Source organism: Lissotriton helveticus, chromosome 1_1 (genome assembly GCF_964261635.1).
Source record: "Lissotriton helveticus chromosome 1_1, aLisHel1.1, whole genome shotgun sequence".
Classification (NCBI taxonomy): Eukaryota; Metazoa; Chordata; class Amphibia; order Caudata; family Salamandridae; genus Lissotriton; species Lissotriton helveticus.
This window is the reverse complement of record NC_136057.1, coordinates 2,077,695,608-2,077,717,729: the sequence shown is the minus strand read 5'-3', so window position 1 is coordinate 2,077,717,729 and position 22,122 is coordinate 2,077,695,608. Positions and strand designations below refer to the sequence as shown.

The window sequence follows — 22,122 nt, the reverse complement described above, 5'->3', positions numbered from 1 at the left end:
TCTTGTACACTGACTATAAGATCATGATGTAGAGGTCCAACATATCTAAAAGGAAGTGCCATGTCAAAGGGAGCACCAGGGATTTTGCAAAGTCGTAAGCCACCTTCTTCCCCCTTCACGTACTGCATCAGGACACTTCAAGAAACTCCTAGGGTACACAGACTGCACTTTACAAAGCCACCTTGACCTTCCTCTACTGTGATGTTTTTACTCACCACTATTGACTTCTCACACACAAGACATACCAGAAAGCCTCACAATGTAGTGTTCCTGATCTACAATGAGTCACATTTCTGTATACTGTTATTGTTCGGTGTGCACTGTGAAGTTAAACACAGTGGGGGAAATTTACTAAGATTTTATGCCGTGTTTGCGTCACAAAAGTGATGCAAATAAGTCCAGACTTTTTTTTCTGATTTACTTTCCAGCACTTAACAAGCTTGAGAGTAAATCAGAAATAAACATGAAAGTAACGCAAAGCAGGGCATAGCACTGATTTGCATTACTTAGCGCTAAGGGGGGGCATATCATGGATGGAGCATGGGCATACCCATGCAACACCCAACTTTCTGTTGCTAAACCCATTTAACCCCTTCCATGCTGCCGCCGTCGTTTTGCGGAAATGCCGCACTTCCGCAAAATCGGCGCGCAGCCAAGGTGTTAACTAAATAAAGTAGACAGTGTTTAGCATCAGAAAACTGTGCCCTTTCAAAGTGGGTACAAGGAAGGAGAAATGCTTTCAATTCTCCTTCTTTTTCTGACTTTGTACATGTGCTGCACTGTACAGCACACATACAAAGAGGGGAAATGGTTTAAAGTGGGTCTGGCATAGTATTTGGTACTGGAAGGGTACCCTATGATAGACTCACAGAGACCCCCGTGCACTATGGTACAAAGGTCTCTCTGTGGCGCACGGCAACTGATTTCAGTACCTGCGCTAGGCAAAGAAAAGGAGAGGGCCATATTTCAGTAAATTTGGCGCTCTTCTCCTCTCTCCTTTTGTCGAAGTCCAGCATCTTCGGCTGCTGCACTGCGCTGCATGAAAAAGTGGTAAATCTGCCCCAGTATTTATTATACTCTGACAATATACAGAGGACAAAGTTGAACAAACAAGTTAAACTTGAATTACAATGAAAGCTAAGTGGCAACGCATAGTAAATGGCTAGTCTGGCCTTTTTATAAATTTAGAGGCTTCAGGTGCTACTTCCTATGGACAACAAGCATTTGCAATGCAATAGGTCATGCTTTTGCTAGAGTTTCAGCTATTAGCATTGTAAATGACAATGCTTTTTATTTATCTGTTTTGCTAATTAACACATACATAAAAGGCATTGTTGTTTACAATGCCAATAGCTCAAACTCTTGTAAATGCAAGACCTATTCAAAGAAGCAGCCGCCATTGTCCTGGGCTTCTTGGAAAGTTAAAGCGCACATAGCGTGCTGAATGTTCCAGGAAAGCATGTCGTGCCTGCAGTAGGAGAGACTAATTAAAGAAAATAGCGCTTACAGACTAAAAAGATGTGTCCCGAAGTAAAAGGACAAGTCCTCGTGGGAGGTTACAAATAAAGACAAGGCAGTAGTAAGGAGGGACTAACAAGCCTATTAACAAATCAGAAGCCAGCATTTACGAAGGGTAATGGCACAAGCCAATGACAAATATAAGCAGAGAGTGGCCGTGGCTTCAATTTCATACTCCAAAACAACATGCTGCAGAGGAGCGCAAGCGCTGCCCACACTCAACCTGAAAAAGACTCTACTAATAAAAACAAAGAAGGATAAAAATGAAGCATGCATAGGCAACCAATTATAAAAGTGTAATCTCTCATTTGTTCCGATTTAGAGGAAGAAATGCAGCTTTTTTGAGGGGGATGTTTAGCTAATAACTCAAATCCATTGTTTCCTCCTCAGATATCATCTTTCTGATGTCACCACTCCACGCGCATGTGCATGTGCATCATTGATCACAGTACATGTGCACTACAGCCCTTTGTCCTCTTATAAAAGTAGAATTCAAGTTCCGATTTAATTGTGGATTATTAATGTTATTATTTTTTGCGGAGCCCTTGAAACAAAGAACAGTGCAAAGCTAGGAATTCGCAGTACATACCGTCAACAGTCTCCAAAGAAACTACTGGCCATAAATGTCTGGAAAATGCACAGTGAAGGGGTTGAGTGAACATGAAAGAAAGCAGTTTCCACTTACTGTGGCACAACAATCCGAGCCATGTTCAGAGCACTTCAAAAGATAGTTGAGCAGGATTTAACTTGTAGTAATTATAGTAATATAATAATAAAAAATAATGCAGTGGGCCAAGGTTTTTCTCAGGGTCCTGCCACGAGTGCATCAGGATGTTGTGGTCGATGAATACCTAGGCTGCCGCCAACCTGTACTCCTGGTATATTTTTTTATTGTAATAGTTTCTTTTTTCATCCATGCTTTATCGCGTAGCCACCATCTTCCTGTCTTTCTCTTCCTCTGGTTTCTCTTGCTCTGGCTCCAGATTTGATGATGAAAATACGTTTCAATTCCCAAAAACAAGTGCCATTGTCCTCTCCTACCCGTGTATACACATTACGCACTGTAGGGAAGAACAAACTCTTAAAAACAGAGCTGTAAGACTGACTCTAAACTCACCAGACAGGTTCACAGCAATTTGTGCAGGAACAGTAACGGATGCGTAGAACTGCAGAAGGCAAGGAAGAAACTGACATGTAAGCGAAAGGCAACAAGGCAGACTTTTACTGGGACAAGAGGACGTTATATTCTGACCGCATGGTCCAAGCTCATATGAAAACACACAGTGCTTAGTGTACAGCACAATCACAGGTGACTGGACGCCTCGAACGCAGAATTCTGCAATGTAGTGACATAGGAAGAGCACAACTTTTCGACCTCCATATATCGTGTGGTTCTTTTAATTTCAGCCTTCGAAAAATCCCTGCAGTTGGAACGGCTCTTTCTGACGCCAGCACTTCCTCTGCAGCATTCCTTTGGCTCGGCATTCACCCAGCCTGGGTCCTCTCTGTGGTAGCCGGCCAGTCCAGCCTGCGTGACCTCTCTGTGAGAGCCGGCCAGTCCGACACTCTCCAGTCATAAATGCGCATCGAGGGACTCAGCCTCGAATCTTGTCACAGCTACTTATTCAAGAGGGGGATTCCCCGGATGGTCGAAAAGTAAACACATCATCCACGGAAAACGCTGCTATATAGACTTTTAATTCCATAATTTTTTTATTGACTCAAGACTAAAGTTTAACCAATGTAATATATCAGACTAGTGTTCGTAGGTCATGACATAGCTAATGCTGTTAACTACAATCAAATCTGATGACGCAGATAGACATAATTCTAACTACATGTCTCGCTCCTCACTTACTTTCAATAAGCAATAGAGTAGGTTCAAAGAAAGTTAGTTTGTTTAACTTTGGGAGGCACTTCATAGTTTGACATTATGCCAGAATGGTGTGTAACCCAGGTGGCTATGCCTATACAGCATTCTGCACTTAGGAGCATTCTGGATATGCAGATACAGGAGCGCTGTGAGCTGGAGGTTCATATTGAGGCACTACAAATGTAAGGTCGCGCAGATTGTAACTTTGCAAACTTCTGGAACAATGTTACCAGATGCACTGCACATTCTCACTCTTGGTGGTGTATGTTGGTATTAAAAGTGACAAGTCCACAAGAGACCCTAGAAACGCTAGATCCCAAATTGTCCTTTAATGTAGTTGACATATCGAGGTCGCTGTCCTGCACCACTAACTTGCTTTATGCATTAACGCGGTAATTTTGTGTCGACAAACAACAGTAGTGAGTAGCAATCAGATGTCAAAAGAGGTCTTCAAAATGTATGGGGGAAGAGAGAGGTTATATGTTAAAAAAGTGTTTTTCCGTTTTGTAAATGATTCATCAATATCTTAACACTGCAAAAACGGTAACCAATATACAATGACAGCTTTACACCTTTCTCTTCTCTGTTTTCTAAATGATTATATGGATGGTGTGTATACAAAATTATTGGTTTTCAGTAGGGAACTTATACCATAACAATAGGGTTAGGGAGAGAAGACTGGGCAAGCGTGCCTATGTGAAATGCCTCAGAAAATAGACATTTCCACACTCACTAACTCTGCTCACTGAGAGGATACAGCAGATAATGAAATACTCTTCTTTTTTAGCATATCTGGAAATAGTATGGTTTGGTTGAAATCCAACACCGACACAACTTTCTAATGGCTCTCAATACCACTTCGTACCTCTCACAACCGTCTTTTCATTGTGGACGTTTCCCTCCTCTAGCATAGCGAGTTTTAAAAGTCCAAATACCCGGCTCACCGACCAATCACTGTCCACGTGTCTGTGGGATTAGGGATTTCTTGGTGACGAGTATACAATAGAATACCACATTGCTGTGGGCTCTGATCATCATTTTTGACCACATTCAATTTAGAGGACAATGCACAGAGTGGATTCAGATTCTCTAGACTATTTTCTCGGTTCTTCCAAAGGTCTATATTCATGGCCACTTCCACAACTTGTAATGTTTCTGCAAGTGCTTGACTAAGCATTTACTAAGTAATTCTAGTTAACCACTCTTTAAGTGAAGTCAATTTACAACTATGCACAGTAATACACAATACCTACAAGGTGTATTCGAGGGAGGGCAAAGAGATGCAAAAATAAATGATAGTACTATTCAAAAATATGATGAACCTCAGAAGGTAAGATCATTTAGTTAATGCCCTAATGCTGAAACCATCATGAAATAAATGTGAAACCAATATTTCTTATATGTTGACACCCTCACACATGGCACTGCCAGGAAACTTCTTCATTCTATGATCAGTGATGCGAGGAGTTATCTTCTAAGGCTCTAAACATGCAATCAGAGTGGGAACTTGTAATATTGATTTACACCCGAGAAGCTCTTACCTGCCAAGAGCACAGAGCAGTAAAGGACTTCAAGCAGTAAAGTGATGGCCACATTTACTAAACATTTAATGTACTAATGAACCACGTTTCTCAGAAAATAAGCTGCTTCTCTCAATCCCTCCAAAAGAAAAGTAATTTAAAGAAGTCGAAATTAAAGAACTGAGATAATGATCCATCTGTAGCTTAGCCGAAGATAATGAGAAGTTCCTATACCGCATGTCTTACGGTAGAACACAATTACTAAGGCGATGATAGCAAGTTTGCAATTGAACAACAAAGTATGCCACCATGGATTGCAGTATCTAATTTCTGTGATTGCTTCATCTATTGATCTAGATTTCCCATGACTAACAACACACTGTTAAAAGAAACATACCATACCATTGCAAGCTTGTTGGAAAATGTTCCATTTCAATAAAATTGTCTTGAGTTTTCCTAGATTTTGAAGTGAATGCGAGATAGGCAAAAGTGAAAAAGTGTATGATCATGAATCTCTAGATTACCAATTATAGTAGATATGAACAACTGTGACAGCACCTACCCTTCACATTATTCCAAATGTTCTTTAGGAGCCTTTCTGTGAGTATGTTGAAAAAGCTATATTTTAATATATTGTGCATTTCCTTCACTCCATCCTCTGGGGTCTAATAACTTGAGCATGAATCAAAGTCCCTTAATGGTAAGACAACTCAGCGAGATTGACAAACAATCATGTACAGATGAGACTGGGTCTACGTTATCGTGCGGGTGAATAACAAAGTACTAGAGAAACAACGATGAAGCATTTTTTCGAGCTAATGACTTGAGTGAATGACAGAGTCCTTTATCTCACATATGTGTATTTCTCAAATCATGGAACCATTGGACCCTCTTAGCTGAGAATGCAATTGCTACAGTGCATGGGGGTAAGCTAGAATATGCTATACTGTATGCTTATTTAGAAACGACTTGTTAAAGTACATAAATGTTCAAGGAAAACTTAACTAATGTGTTCAAAGTCCACTAAACATATTTTTAAAACAATACTGTGGTATCCATTATAAGTGCAAATTAATCCTGACTCAGCTGGCTAAAATGGGGTTTTAATGTGGGAAGTGGGTCGTGGGTATGACATTTCCAGTTCCAGTTCCTAGGGTAATTACCCATTTCTCAGGAGACTATAAGGGTAGTAATTAGAATTTAATTTATGCATCTTCACATTATCAATGCTTGCAATGTTGGTAATTTGATTGTTAAATTACCAGTGTGGGATTACACCAACATTTGTAATTGAGGCTTGTAGGACTTGGCCCTTTTTGTCTAAAGTCCCAAAACGTTTTGCTTTCCCCCTAGAACTTTTTTCTGACATAGTGTTGCCAACTTAGATGTTTTGGACACTTTGCCACTGCTAAACAGCGTCAAAGTGCCTTGTTCCCAGTATAAAGTGTAATGGTAATTGGTTGTCCATAATTGGTGTTTGCCTTACTAAGTAAAGTTACTACTAACCCCTTCGCTGCGGGGGTTATTCCCCCGCTGTGCTGGGGGGGAGGGGGGTGCGCACAGCGCCCCCATGCTCATGACGAGCTCAGCTCGTCATGAGCTACGGCGCTCCGGTGCTCATGAGCTCGTCACAGGTGCATTGGCTCCAGTGGAACGCTCAGCACAGCGGGGGAATTCTCCCCGCACCTGAGCGTTCCACGGGCCATGATGAGCTGAGCTCGTCATGAGCACCGGAGCGCCGTGGCTCATGATGAGCTCAGCTCGTCATGAGCGTCGAAGAGGTTAAAGTGCACTATGTGTGCCAGGGCTGGCAATGCAACTGCTACTAGTTATTATTAGGGTTTTGTAGAGCGCATAGTAACCCGTAAGCATCCCAGCGCTGAAACCAAGACAGTCGAGAGGGTGGGTTGACAGGGAGAAAGGAAGAAGGGGGATCAGCGGAAGAGGTGCGTTTTCAGCAGTTTCCTGAATCAGAGGTGATCTGATTCCATCCTTAGTTTCCGGGGAGGGTGTTCCATAGGCTGGCCGCGTTCACAGAGAACCTGCCTGTGCGGGCCTTTTTCACTCTGTGAACTGTGATGAGGTGTTCGTGGTCCGAGCGGAGGGATCTTGTGGCTTTGTAGGGCGTGATATAGTTTTTAAGGATGGGGGGGCCTTTGTCATGTAAGAGTTTATGGGCCAGACAGAGAGCCTTGAATTTAACTCTTTCTCTTACTGGCAGCCAGTGAAGGTGCTTCAAGGCTGGTTTGGCCGATGATCTGGCCGGGGTGTTGGTGAGAAGCCGGGCCGCGGCGTTCTGAATTCTTTGTAATTTGTTGAAGGTGGCTTTGGGGGCTCCCAGATAGATGGCATTGCTGTAATCCAGCCTAGATAGAATAAGGCCTTGGATAAGCAATTTCCGGGAGATGGGAGGGAGCAAGGGGAGGATTTTCCTGACTGATCTAAGAAGCCCAAAACAAATCCCAGCAGTTTTTTTAACTTGGGTTTTGAAGGACAGGTCTTTCTCTAGCCAGATTCCCAGGCTCTTGATCTCGGTTTTGGGGACCGGGGGTTCACCCAGACAGGAGGGCCAGATGTTAGAGGGAAGGGAGAGCCCTTTTTGGCCAAGAAGCAAAATTTCAGTCTTAGACCCGTTGAGTTTCAGCGCTGAGTTGTTCATCCACCACTGGATTTTGGAGAGGCAGCTGTGGAGATTAGATGGTTCTTGGTTGGGATGGGATAGGGACACCACCAACTGGGTGTCATCAGCGTAGCTGATGATTTTCACTCCGAACGGGGTGACCACCTCCTCCAGTGGAGACATGTAGACATTAAATAATGTCGGGCTTAGCGAAGAGCCCTCCGCACTAGAGGGGAACTGCAGGGGAGTGGGTGTCGTTCTCCCAGACCTGGAAGGAACGGTGGTTTATAAATGACACGAACCAAGCCAGGGCAGTGCCCTCAACCCCGATGTCTCTGAGACGCTGGATTAAAACCCGGTGGTTGACAGTGTCGAAGGCCGCACTGAGGTCCAGGAGGATCACTGCCACTGATCCTCCTGCATCCAGAATGCATCTGGTCTCCTCCACTGCAGCCAGGAGGGCAGTGTCCATGCCCTGACCTGGGCGAAATCCAGTCTGTGAGCTCCTGAGTAAGTTGTTAGACTCCAGAAACTGGGAGAGCTTTTTATTCACTATTTTTTCAGTGATTTTACTTATTCCAGGGAGGAGGGAGATTGGCCTGTAGTTGGCCAGGTCCAGAGGGTCTAGTAGAGTTTTTTTTAGAAGGGCCTTGACCACAGCCGCTTTCCAGCTGGGGGGGGGCCTTTCCCTGAAGTAAAGAAGAATTGATGAGGTCAGTTAGAGGCGGGACAATAGTGGAAGCCACTTTTTTGAGGATGCGTAAAGGCACCGGGTCGCTGGGGGAACCACTTTTGATTGCGGCGAGCATTGCTGAGACCTCTTCAATGGTTACCGGGCCGAGGGTGTCTAGGTGGATGGCGGGGATGTCCGGGTAAGGGCTAGAGGTTGGGTCAGGTGTGAGGCAATCCTCATCGTTGATACTGGGGTCGACTGGGGGTAGGGTGGCGAGAATTTTCAGAATTTTCTCGTCAAAGTATTTTGCCAGTTTATGGCATTTATCCCCAGAGGTGTTGGAAGCTGAAGGTTTCTCTGGGGGATCCGGGACTTTGAGTAGTTCTTTTAAAATGATAAAGGTTTCTCTGGCGGAACAGGAGAACTAGTGGGCCTGCAGCACTGATTGTGCCACCCACACAAGTAGCCTTAAAAAGGGAACTCAGGCCTGCCATTGCAGGGCCTGTGCACAGTTTGTTAAACTGCCATGTTGTTCTGTCAAGTGCACTCACTTGTCATACTTTACTCTTCCCTTTCTATGCACATTAGACACCCCTATGGTAGGTCCAGGGTACCGTGCAAGTGAAAGGTAGGACATGTACTAAAGTGTGTGCCACGTCCTGACAGCGAAATAATCTCCATTTTCCTTTTTCACTGTTGAAAGGCCATCTTGCCCAAAGGATAGAATGGGAAGGCTGTGTAATATGTTTTCCAGCCTATCTTTCCAAAGGCTTAAGATGGAAAGGTGAAGGTTAGTATGCCTGAACTCACAATGTAATAACACATCTTTTTATGAAGGTGGTTTTTGCAGTGTGTGTTCAGGAGCCACTCTTTTAGTAGTGGATGGGTTTTGTGCTCTAACATTTCTGTGTGTCTCTGCCTGGCTATGGATTGATTGTCTGGATTTGAAAGCGATAGGATATGGGGAATGTCTTGACCCAGTGGAGGAGGTGAGACAGCAACAGGCTGGCCTGCATCTAGAGTTTAGGGGGAGGAGAAGCCCCTGGAGGTGAAGAGGCCTGAGTTGCTGCTATAAAACAATTGGCTCATCTCCTGTGGAGTGATTGAGAATTCAGATCCCCACTAATCAAAGGAAGTAATGTGTCACTGGCAGGGAGGCACCCAGAACTGGTTTGAACAGGGCTCAGTGCCCCATGAAGCACAAAGACTTCAAAGCCATTGAGGGGTATAATTATGAGAGCTGAAGCCCCTGAACCTTGCAGAATGGCTTGATCAAGTGTGAACAAGACTGGAGCTACATCGTGGTCAAGAGAACCTTTGCCAAGGAAGAAACAACTAAAGAGACTGAAGGATAGGACTGACCCTTGCAGTGTGTTCTGGGGCTGGCATGCAGTTTGCTGTTTATACCAAGGAAAGGCTAAAGGGACTTTGCTGCGTGCTGTTTCCCCCTGCTTAAAGGACTTTACTGTGTGCTGTGTCCTGAAGTAACTTACCCCCAAGGGCCTGAGGTGAGCTGTCTCCCTGTTTGGAAACACAGGAACATAAACGTTTCCAACAGAGTCTCAGCAGCGCTGTGGGAGCGTGTCTGTAATGCATGAGTAACAAATGTGTACTAATGTAATCTTTATTTTTGTGACACTTGAGACTTCCAAGCATGGATAGGAATAAGTGTACCTACCTTCTACAGCGAAATGAGAGCAGAAAGAGCAATAGGCTGCACTTGGCAGTCAAGACCACCATGTGGGTTATCTTTTGAGTGCACTATGTAGATGGAGAGACTCCAGATCTAACTAAAATGTCATCTTCAGTGTTTGGCCATAACTGCTTAATGTGCCTCAGGATGATATTCCCAATACTCTGATGGAGACACTTATTGTGCATGTATTGTACAAAAGATTTGCTATTACACACATTTTGCAGTTGTTATATATCATGATCCTCGGTTATTTCACCAGATTTTCTACCCTTTATTGATATATGATTTAAGCCAAACAACTGCCTTGTATGGAAGTATCAAATTTGCAAATACACGAATTCAGATAATGTGAATCTTTAACATTAGGTGACATGATAAAATCCCTCCAAGACCTTCACTGGTTCTACAACGTCAGTCTCTGCTTGCAAACCATTAATTTACGCAGTTTATTAGCTGTGTATTCTATAAACATCTGAGCATGTCTTGGTTAGCCCCGTGGGCGACCAAGACCTCCATAACCATTCCCATAATACTAATGTACACATGTCAGGATGTGGCACATGTTCTAATGCATGCCACTCAGGTGAAGGAAACATTTTTATCCTCGTCTTTCACGTTGGTTACATGTGCTGACCAACTATCCAATTTGATTGGCACTGCACCATTGGATTTACGTAATGTTTGTCTGTCACAAACAATCATAGCACTCCATGCTACAAGTAATGCTAGGTTTGCATTTTGGATGCTAGTAGTTTCAATGGGATGTTTATAAGATTAGTCTATAAGAGATGGTATATTACCGCTTAGACATCCTAAAATATATTTTAGAATGTTCAGTGAACTTTCAGCCATGCTGTACACAAGTGTGGCTGCTGTGGAGCATAGCTAAAAATAATTGTTTTAAAACTCTACGACATGACCAGAATTAATGAGATTTTTTAATTAAAAAAATAAAACAACCAGGGGAGTGAGTTGTTGATGAGGAAGGGCATGAGAGAAGGAAGCGAGTGGAGGAAAGGGTATGCGAGAGACAATTTGGAAGTACACCGACAACAGAGGACAATGAGATGGATGAGAGAATATTGGGCAGTAAACTGACAATGGAGGGTTTGTCAGGAAGGGATGGGGAAGCAGCAAGCTGACAAAGGAGGGCAGGCAGGTGGGGATGAGCCAACAAGCTCACAATGGAGGGTGGGAGAGGAGTGGTAAGCAAGCAGGTAATGGTGGGTGGGTGGGAGAGGCTGTGGCAGAAGGTTGACAATCAAAGGCTGCCAAGAAGGACTGGAAGAGCAATCTGACAACCGAGGGTAGGTTGGAGGGCCTAGGGAAACAATCTGCCAAAACAGGGTGGCTGGGGCTGGAGCCGAAAGCTGACAACAAATGGTGGGTGGGCTGGGGCAGCAAGCAGACAAAGGAGGGCAGGAACGAGAGGCTGGAGCAGCAAGCAGACAAAGGAGGGCAGGAACGAGAGGCTGGAGCAGCAAGCAGACAAAGGAGGGCAGGAACGAGAGGCTGGAGCAGCAAGCCAATATGGGGCAGACAGGAGGGGTTGGGGCAGCAAGCTGACAATGGAGGGTGGGTGGTGTAGGGATGGGAAGAAAGCTGACAAATAAGGGCAGCCAAGAGAGGATGGGTAAGTAAGCTGACAATAGAGGGAGCGCACAGCAGAGGAAGAAAACGAAAAAGAGGGTGGTAGGGAACTAAGAATGACAAGGGAAGGTGGGAAGGGGGAAACAGGAATGGCAAGAGGAAAAAGGGGGAGAAATATGTGAGGGAGAGAGCTGAAAAAAACACTCACTCTTGTCAAGAGATTAAACAAAAAGAAAAAGTAGCTCCTGAACCATGAGCAATAGAAGGACACAATTAATGCACCCATGCGTCGGGGGCGGGGGGGATAAAGGCAAAAAGAGAAAGGAGAGTCTAAGCTGATACGAATGTCACACGCAGTGTGTGTGTTGATTAAACATAATATAATAGAAAAAGAATTGACAGTGGACTTTGGAGAAGCCACACCAAAAGAGATTCCTTTTAGTCTGGAAAAAAAAGCAGGAGACCACTTTGGCAAAAAAAACTCAGCTGAAACATGTCGAACCCATTAGATGTGGGTGAGTTTTTAATTTAGTCAATGTGCCTTGGAATAAAATTAACATTGAGGCACCGGAATGCTATTTTAATCATTGTTTGTACAAAAAAATGAATCCCAGCAAATGAAAAACGAAAGAGCTCCCCTTTTACCTCGTTGTAGTCACGGGTCAAGCCTATCCAGTAGTATTAGACAACTGGATGAGAACTCGAGAATGAAGCATGCCACAGAGAGAACTATGGACGAGGGTTCCAATAAAATGAAAGTGATGATCTTTTATGGATAAGTGGAATAGGGATCCCAGATATCATCAGAGAGAAGACGTAGGATGTGAACCATTTCAGGATAGTGACTGAAAATCCCATAATCCCATGAGTAATTTCAGGAAGTTGATCAGAACAGGATGATAGACTGTGTTGAAGGCTGCAGAGGTCAAGTAGGAGCAGGACATAGGAGATGCTTCTTTCATTGAAGAAGAGGGCATTGTCAACGGGTTGGAGTGTGGCTGTCTCTGTAATGCAGCATGATCTGATGCCTGCTTAGGCGCCCTGTAGAAGATTAATCTTTCTCCTGTAGCTGGGAGGCGACTGCTCTATCTATAATTTCCAGATGATTGGAAAAAAGGTAATAGGGTAGAAGTAGGTGAACTTCACTGAGTCTAGTGATAGTTTCTTTAGCTGGGGAAGGATCTGGCATATCTGAAGGACACCCAAGAGTGTTGCTTGGTTTAGGGAGGCATTGACAATGTGGAGAAGGTGTGTGGACCTCTCCTTGGAGTGATGTGCTGATGGAAGAAGGAAGGGTGTTGTCTACATAGAAGGTTGCTTTGAGAGCGTTTTTTTATAGTGGAGAGAGAACATTGTATAAGACTGAATTGAGAAGGTTCATTTTGTGGTGAGCAGATGACTGGCAGAGAAGGGCACTGAGCTGGTCTATGGACTTTCTTACCATTTGCCTCAGTACCTCATTGTCATAATTCACACATTTCACTTGCACTGTTGATGATAGCCAGACAAAGGGGAAAATGAGTAATCCTTAAATGGAAGACATAGGTAGATCTCTATGAAGTTTGTATTTGTGTTAAAAGGAGGGGTTTGCATAAGGAAAGCATTAAAATACTTTATATTTTCAGGTGAGTTAATGGGAGGAGCACAGACCTTGGAAGGACCAAGACGTTGTCTCAAAATGGAAGGTGAAATTATCAAGATGTTCAGTGGAAGCACACCCCAAGGACCAATATTTTCTCTTAGTATCCAAGAGGTTGAAATTCATGGCTTACCAGATTAATATAAATGTTGCCTTGATATACAGCTTGCCTTGATGTGGCCAAGTTAAGAGAATAAGGAGCATGGGCATTGAAATTCAGTCAGTCTTTCCTGGCTGCATCTTGGTCATGCTCCACCAACTGTGCTACAGAATTTATGCTAGTGTTCAAAGGGTCTATAGCTGGGAGCTGGCATAAGACTGATATGCTTGGAACTGCCTCCCTATCCTGGCCATGGTGTTCTATAGCAAATGGTAGCAGGTGACAATCCGAAGTGGATGTGAAATAATCACTCTCTCCATGTGAGCCACAGACATTTTGTGCATTTTGGCCTTGGGGGTCTAAAGTCTGCTCAAAAGATGTAAAATACATCATTCTGCACACAGACTATACACATCCATGCTTGTTCTTTCTCAGTATTGCCACAACTTAGCAAAGTTGGAAGTACTTTTGATGGGCAGAAGGACCAACATCACCCTCCATTTGTCTGGCATGTCCTGCTTTTTTGACTGAAATCAAAACACTAAGTTTGTGCGTCATGTTCACTATGCTTGCACACGCAACAGCCAAGGGAGAAATAAACTACTTCCACATGATAAGAAATAATTATAGTGCGAGGCTTGCAAGGACATTGATCCTCTTAATAAGATACTGTTACAACATCATGCACATAAGTCTACTCAAAACTTTGGTCCAAAGACTGCAGAGGATATTGAATGTGCCATTTTAAACCATATTATCAAAACCTACATTAGTTTGTAACCCACTGTGAGAAGAATTACTATCAAACATAAACTACATCAGTGCAGGGTAATCTCATAACAGAACACTTTCTCTAAGCACCACAAAAGCAATTGTGACAAGCTCTTCTACCACAATTTACAGAACCAACTGTGCATCCATTAATGCAAATCGTCTGTCAAAAGTGAATAGCATACATCAGAGCTCATTGAATTATATAACATACATTTTCTCAAAACTACCGAAGCATGATATTGGATTAACACTTCCGTGATCCTAAATACAACACTGCCACGAGGTCAACGGGATATATGCTGAAACAGATGAAAAGGGAAAGGGGGGCACTATCAACTACAACTCCTATTTTAAATGTTCAGAAAAAAACTGGAGTAAGAAACAGAGAACTCATATTATTAACCCGTTTACCGCAGCGGACATTCCGCCGCGGTGTGGGCGTTCGATACAGTGTGGGAGGCTGCGTCGGCCATTGGTCGTGCGCAGCACCTGGAAGGTAGTGCTTGTGTGGGCCAATGGCCGACGCGAGCACAGAACGGGTTAAACAACTTTGCAGCCTTCAAAACAAAACTTCATGAATCAATTTCTAATCATGAATAAAGCATGTTCTTACAAATTATGTCCATACTAGGCATGTTACATGATTTAAGATCACGTTTTTATCCTCAGCATCCTTATGAACTCTCCAATGATCTCCCGACCCATTTCCATTATTCTGATAACCTGGTTCAAAATGTTATTGCGAACTCTAACTCTCACATTTTTCTTCCCTCTGCACTCCCTTATTCTCCCTCTCCTTACTCCCCTCTTTTATTCATTACTACTTCATTGGCGTGAGTTGCACATTAAAAAAGTTATACTAAATGAATACTCGAATGTTCCTGGATCTTAAATAATGTGAGTAAAGAGCCTTAGTCTTTCAAATACAGCTGTCGTTTAACTATGAAAAACATGCAAAACTTTCCCAAGGCAGTCATAGGTAAAGAAAGAAATAACTGTAAAAGCATGATAGTATGCACCCATCAGGAACCCATTCTCTAAGCAGTCCATGGGAACCTGCAAAATAGGTTTCAATGAAAGAAAGAGATCTCATTCCAGTGGGTATAGCCTCTAGAGTTGAGCAAGTGCACGAAAACTACAATTTTCAGACAATTCTTTATAGACTAGCATTCCCCAGCAAGACTACCCACTCTCTCGACGGGATCATTAAAAAAATCAAAAGTCATTCTTTGTTCAAGCTTGACTCAATTTGATTCGGCTACACAATAAAAAACGTTCTTGCTCAGGGATGTGCATATCCAGTGTGATGTTATGTTATGTTATGTTATGTTAAATTTTATTTATTCAGCGCACGTACGCCCATGGGCTTCATGGCGCAATCGAAGTTTTTTTTGGGGAACACACCATAACGCTAAAGGTACATTTCGCAAGGGTACATTTCGCACTTATTTAAGGATAGGCCTGTCTAAAAAGCCATGTTTTAAAGGACTGTCTGAAGGTAAGAAGACCGTCACACTGTCTTAAAGGCAGTGGCAGGGAGTTCCATAAGGAGGCGGCAAGGTAGTGGAAACAACTACCGCCCTGACGTTTTTTCTTAAATAAGGGGACCATTAGCAGATCTTGGTGGGCCGAGCGAAGGTTATGTGAAGGGATGTATTTGCATACCAAATTCCTTATGAATTTGGGACCCTTGCCCTGCAATGCTTTAAAAAAATAATGCAGCCGGCTTTGAATGCAGCTCTCTGGGCTACCGGCAGCCAGTGAAGATTTTCTAATCCTGGCCTAATGGATTGCCATTTAGGTTGCTTATGATGATAGGATGATAGACAACACTTCCTCCAGACAATTACCAAATCAATTTGCAAGCCATTGGGCTGTTTGTTGCCCTACATGAGTCACAAGGGCTTGCGTCTACTAGGCTGACATTACTCTGAAATGGCCAAAGACAAGGTAACACGCTTAAAAACACTACAAAATATATTTAAGTGACTGGCACATTTTTCTGAATCTGGTTCGAGAGAATATCAAGTATGGTAACAGAAAACATGTTTTACAGATGACGTTAAGCTGGACAGTTGGTTATGAAAGTTCTCTCAGATGTTTTAATGACAAATCTTACATTGATTTGACAACCAAATCACAAATCACAAAACTAAAAGATAAATTGCTTTCCTTCTTGGGTTGGTCATGGTCAATTTTAGTACAGTGAATGAAAACTTAACTACCTTATAGGAGTGCAGATGCCATGCTATCTTTATTTTTAGGGAAAGTTAAGTGAACAGTTGCATTAGGAGCTATGCAACAAAAGGACACTGTTAGATGTACAAGTCAAAAATATACTGCTATTCACGTGCATTTCATATAGTGCTCAAAAAGGAAATCATGTATGCAGTCTGCAAATACATTTATCGACTAATCATGTCACTCTAATGTTTGTATTTTTTTCACATTGAAACCCAAAAGAGAGTTTGATTAATTGTGTATTTGATCGCACCGTATCTTAAATACAGCAATTGTGTAATATCTGCTTTGCCCATAACTTTACCAGGTTCTAATCCTTCAGGTTGAAACCAAGAAGCGAGGCACGTAAACTAATATGGTGAGAAGTAAAGCAGCTTAACGTAGGTTAAAGTGGTTACTTGTAAAGTAAGTGGTCACATTAAAGCATTTCTGAAAAATGAGAGAATGGAAGTTATAATGGTCTGGTATTAAATATAAACACATCCTCTTTGCAGTGCCACAAGAAAATATCATGTCATAAATGGAAGGCAGAAATCTACTTACCCTGGGACCTCTTTTTCCTGGAGGACCTGGCAAACCCGGTGGACCTGAGGGGCCCTAAAAGATCAAACAGAAGCAGATTAATTACAGACAGATCTTTCCACTTCCATGCCTGGCATGGCGACTGTACAGTCTGTGAATAATTAACAATTAACAAAAATTGCTCCTGTTGTAAATTAAGCACATTCATTAGGATGGTCACATTGCTAACTGCATAGGGCTTGCTTTCGCGTGTTGTGTCTACCACAAAAGTGTTGACATTTAAAAAATTAGTATTCTGAACAAAAGAGAGCATTTAAAGAGGGATAACTAATGTGGCCCAAGTAACTCCATAGTTACTACCGGAGGGATATGAAATTGAAAAGCACAGGTCTCAATTCACAAATACGTTTTCATGTTTTTTTTAAACATTTGTAATTTTACAAAAAAATTTGAATGAGCAGAAACTGCCCTGTGCTTCAGCATCTGTGGGTGCACATCATTTACCCGTGGGTCGACCAGAGAGAGTGGCAGGCTCCTAAGGCGGGTTTGAATGCTAACAAACAGATGTGCTTGAGTCTGGTGCACCTCTCCTTTTTCCTAAAAGAGGCCAAACCTTTTGCAGGAATCTAACACGGAATGGGAGAATTCAGGCATAGATCATATTTATCTCAGCCTGCAATTTAACCCCTTGGAGATCACCGCATAAGAAAGGCATGAATGCTGGTGCACTGAATTGCTTTCTACCCCTAACATAGTAGTCAAAAAGCATTACATGACTCACATGGTTAGTAGGCAGGGAACACTATGGACATCAGTTCGTACCTTGACCCTCCCCCAACCTGGTTAATTTGAGCCATTGAATAGTAAACAAAGCGGGCTCCTGCTAATTAACTCAGAATGGAGGGTCAGCAGGGAGGAGTAGTGCCAGACTTTCACCACTGGCCAGGTACTCAATAATGCAAATGTCCTGTGGTGATTCAGTTCCATTTTATCCATAAAAAATAACATTCTAAACATGCCTGATTTTAAAACTGTGCTTATCATTGGTACTCAAATTTGGTAGTGATCCTGCCTCAAACTTCTCAGCAAAAGATAAAGGAGCGGAGGCATTGGGTTAACTAAGGGTCAGGTGTACTATTTGCAACAAGTATTTATCCTACCTGTGGGGACCCAAACTATGTACAAATTCCAAATCTGAATAAGTCACAATTAATATTCATGAGGTAGGTCACAAATAGCTACTCGATACGATTGGACACAATCACAGGGTTAAAGATCTGCAAGGGTCAGCAGACCAACATGTCTCTGATAGCTTTTCAAATGAAGATGATTATTATTATTATTATTTTGAATCTGCTCATTTTCCTTAAACTCACATCAATTGGACTTTTGAAAGGGACACTCCCAATATGACCTTCCAAGTACTGAATTGATATGGAGTCCAAACCAATTTTAGAAGCCGTTAAAATATTACTGATTCCTAAAATGGGTTTACTAAATAGCAAAATACATTTCTGCTGGTCGTACACAGCTATTTGGACTGTTTGCAACCATAAAAACATTTATACAACTTGCTTCATATCTCCATAAGATCAGACAGTTTGGTGTCAGACAGTTTGGTGAAGCTGAAGAACCAAAACTACACTTGTTACTTGTTCCCAGGATCTTGGCTGTCCCACTACATTTTGATGAGTGAACCAAAAGACGGTGTTCAGTATTCAGGGACATAATATCCAATGAGCATGTGTTGGGTTCCAATCCAGTTTTATTATCACACACTTCTATAAACTCTAAGATTAATTAGAAAGTCTTCCAATCTTGTAGCGATAACCAAAGACAGAAAATCAACGTCTAAAATCGCACAACTTAGACCCATTTGGAGACCAGGATTACAAACCATTCCCCCTGGTTCCACAGTTTCCAAAATGCACACTAGATCACTGATGTGAAGGTGGGTCTGATAGCAAAATGCATAGAAGGCTGTCCCCAAGGGTATGAGGAGGTTCTGAGGAGGCTGTGAGGAGGTTCCTCACTGCAAGGATGTTGGGAGATGTGCTGTGCTGGATCTCAACAAGGCATAAGGGGCCTTATAATGAAGGTGTGAGTGTGTTCACGTAGGGCGCAGCAATGTGTCTGTTTTATGGAAGTTTTTTTTAAGTGCATACATTTAACTAAAAAATTGCTCCAAATTATTGTAACCACTGCTTGCAACTCCAGTCTCTAGTCCCTTACAGCAAAAACAAGCATTTGCAATGCAATAGGTCTCGCATTTGCGAGAGTTTAAGCTAGTGGCATTGTAAATGACAATGCCTTTTATTTATCTGATTTGATAATTACACCTAAATAAAAAGCATTGTCATTTACAATGCCAATAGCTCGAACTCTTGCAAGTGCGAGACCTATTTCATTTCAAAGAAGCGGCTGCCATTGTCCCTGGCTGCTTGGAGAGTGAAAGTGGGCATGGTGCCCTGAATGTTGCAGAAAAGCATGTTGTGCCTGCAGTAGGAGAAACTCATTAAGCAAAATAGTGTTTACAGACTAAATAAGACATACCATGTAACAACAGAAGTAAAAGGGCCAGTTCTCATGGGAGGTTACAATTGAAGACAAGACAGTACTAAGGAGGGACTAACAAGCCTATTAACTAATCAGAAGCTAGGAAAATGACACAAGTCAATGACATTTTTGGGTGTAAAGTGGGTGGATCATCAAGTCCATACTGCAATACAGCATGCCTCGCAGAGCAGCACATGCGCTGCCCAGGTATGACTAATGGTGAGTGAAATTTTGAGCTAATGTAATTTCCGACTTTTCACATAATTTGCTTAACATGAAATTGTGGAAATTATGTGAACGAAATGGAAAATGTAACATATGTTTACTTTTAATTGTTTGAAGGTATTGCTAGCATGAAACAAAAAAACAGTCTAGCCTTTGCACTTAGGTTCAATGCACACCTAAGGTAAGCTATTTACGGACTGCGTTATTCTGATTTGTAAATTCTGATTTGTTAGATTATCTGGGGTTCATAATTACATCAACAACTAACAGTCTGATTTACAAGAAGGACTTTTGTAATTATATTACTTTATTGGGATTCATAAAAATTCCTAGATCTATGCAGCTACATCTGTAAAACTGTGTGCTCTCAGTGTATCTCTCACTTTGCACTTGAGGAGTTTCCACAGTCTGCCAGCTGACAGATGCACAGACACCATGAACATTTCTTTTTAAATGTTCACCACTACAAATAGACAAATCCATTTATTTAAACCCAAAGTGAACATCAAGTTACTTGAGTGTTTTTACAAATTGTTTGGATTATTACTCCAGCCTATATTGGAGCTAATATTTAGTGTGCAGTTTGGGTGTGACAATTATGAAGAACGATTGAAAACCGCCACATGCTTATTATTTGTTGAGTGTTACCATCATCCTGATGGCACCCTTCCTGTCCCTCTTTTGAGAATACCCCTTTTCCCAATCCAACTCCCTAATATTACTATTATAGAAAATCCCCAATATTTGTCCACAATCATATATTTGAAATGCAGGCATAGTGTCACATATCTTGATTCTGGGTGCCCAAAAAGTGTTTATTGTTGAGAATTCGACTTTACATTGTTTATAGTACAGTGTATTATTTTCTGACACCCCTTTGTGCAGACTGACAATAAGCTGGTTTAATGTTTTATTTATTAAAAACAAAATATAAAAGTACGCCCTGAAGAAGAAAAAGTACAGTTGGAAAGGGTAGGTGAATGAGCAATGCAGAAATGGGAAGCACTCGTAACATTGCCTTTAGCAATAGAGGAAGAAGTCTAAAATCATGGCAAATGTACCTATGTAGAAACACTCCACAATAATGCATATGGCAGCCCTCTGCTGAACCTAAAGGACCTGAGAGTAGTCTCCCAATCTCTAAATTAGTTTTACATTTCTATGAGACAGCACTGTTGCTTATGCCATTGCTGTCTCTATATTCGGGTGACTGAGTGTTAACATTGCACCTCATTCTTGCTCAGCCTGTTCAGTTTCTTATCTAGCTGGAACAGCTTTAATCTCCCTCTCTTGAATGTACATTATTTGATTCTAGTCTAGGCAAGTCTGTATCCCCTCTTTGGCTCACACAGTTGCTTCCAGGCCCCAGGCTTCCATTTGTTAACCAGCTGACAGTCAAATAGGATGGTTCATATTTCCAGCTAATTTGTACGGCTCTTTCTTTCCTCATTTTTTATGAACCAAGGTCAGATTAAAACATCAGTGTTTCGATAGCTCTGTCTTTTCTCATGCCCTTTCTATAAACTGCATGTGTGGATAGAGCTGGAAACTGCATTTAGGGCATAAAAATTAAGTCTGGGCGGTGAACTCCGCTCAGCTCGTGGAGTTTGCGGAGAGTTCCACACTCCGCTTTGCGCTGAGCTTGTAGAGTTCCAATGCAGGCGGAGTTTTTTCCCTTGCTCGCGTTCGTCAACATCAAGTTGATGAGCGCGAGCGTGGAAAATCAGCCTCCTGGCGAGATTTCTCAACGCAGGCGTCAGATTTCAGATTGTGAGTGGTCACGTATGCTCGCGACTGCTCGCGTTGAGAAACAGACTGCTCGCATTGAGAAAGCTGATGCCCGAGTAAAAATTTACTCGAGTGGCAGAAAGGAAGCAGTGCCCAGTTGCGCTGTGCGTGGTGCCATTCTTGATGATTGCACAGTGCAGACAAGCACCTGGCACTGAAAATCACAGCGAACAGCATTTATCCAACGCACTCCGCCGCTTGAGGAGGCCCGCATAGCGCTGTGGAGTTTTTTTTGTGCTTCGCGGAGTTCCGCGTAGCAGAACTCTGCCCAGGCCTAATAAAAATATGATATCAATGTGTGTGATGTCGGCATTGGGTCTTAAAGCAGACTATGGCAACAGAATTACAAGTTTAGGGTGGATTTTGTCTTGCAGGGAAATCCTCCATATATACATAACTACAGTTTGATAAAAGCATTACAAATGATCTATTGCAAAGGCGTCCTCATGAATATCATAACGGTCACTTCCCTAAATGTTTTACTCACTTCCTAATTGTAACTACTCGCCTCACGACCCTTTTTGGGAAGAAGGCCTCGTGTGGCTTCCATGTTTCATGTGCCTCAGACAAAGGGTAAAGGAAGACATAATACAACTTTTTTTCAAATTCCTCTAGTTTAGTTGTGCTTGTCTGGTTCTAGTCTCTCAAGATCAAGTGTTATACAGCATCACATCCCTAAACCATCCCATTACTATATAGCTCTTTCAGCTATCCTAAAAAAGTCATTTATGTGACAATGCTGATGGAAGACAAGCAGAAACTAGAAAGATAAAGCATGTGATTCTGA

General features: G+C 42.3%; 1 protein-coding gene across 1 annotated transcript in view; it reads right to left on the bottom strand.

Moving 5' to 3' along the window:
• Positions 1-22,122, bottom strand: part of COL24A1 (collagen type XXIV alpha 1 chain) — a 979,161-nt gene that overhangs the window by 740,859 nt on the left and 216,180 nt on the right. The window contains exon 4 of the mRNA XM_078645481.1: positions 16,788-16,841. Coding sequence (XP_078501607.1) covers positions 16,788-16,841 — 54 coding nt within the window. The remainder of the gene's footprint in view (positions 1-16,787; positions 16,842-22,122) is intronic.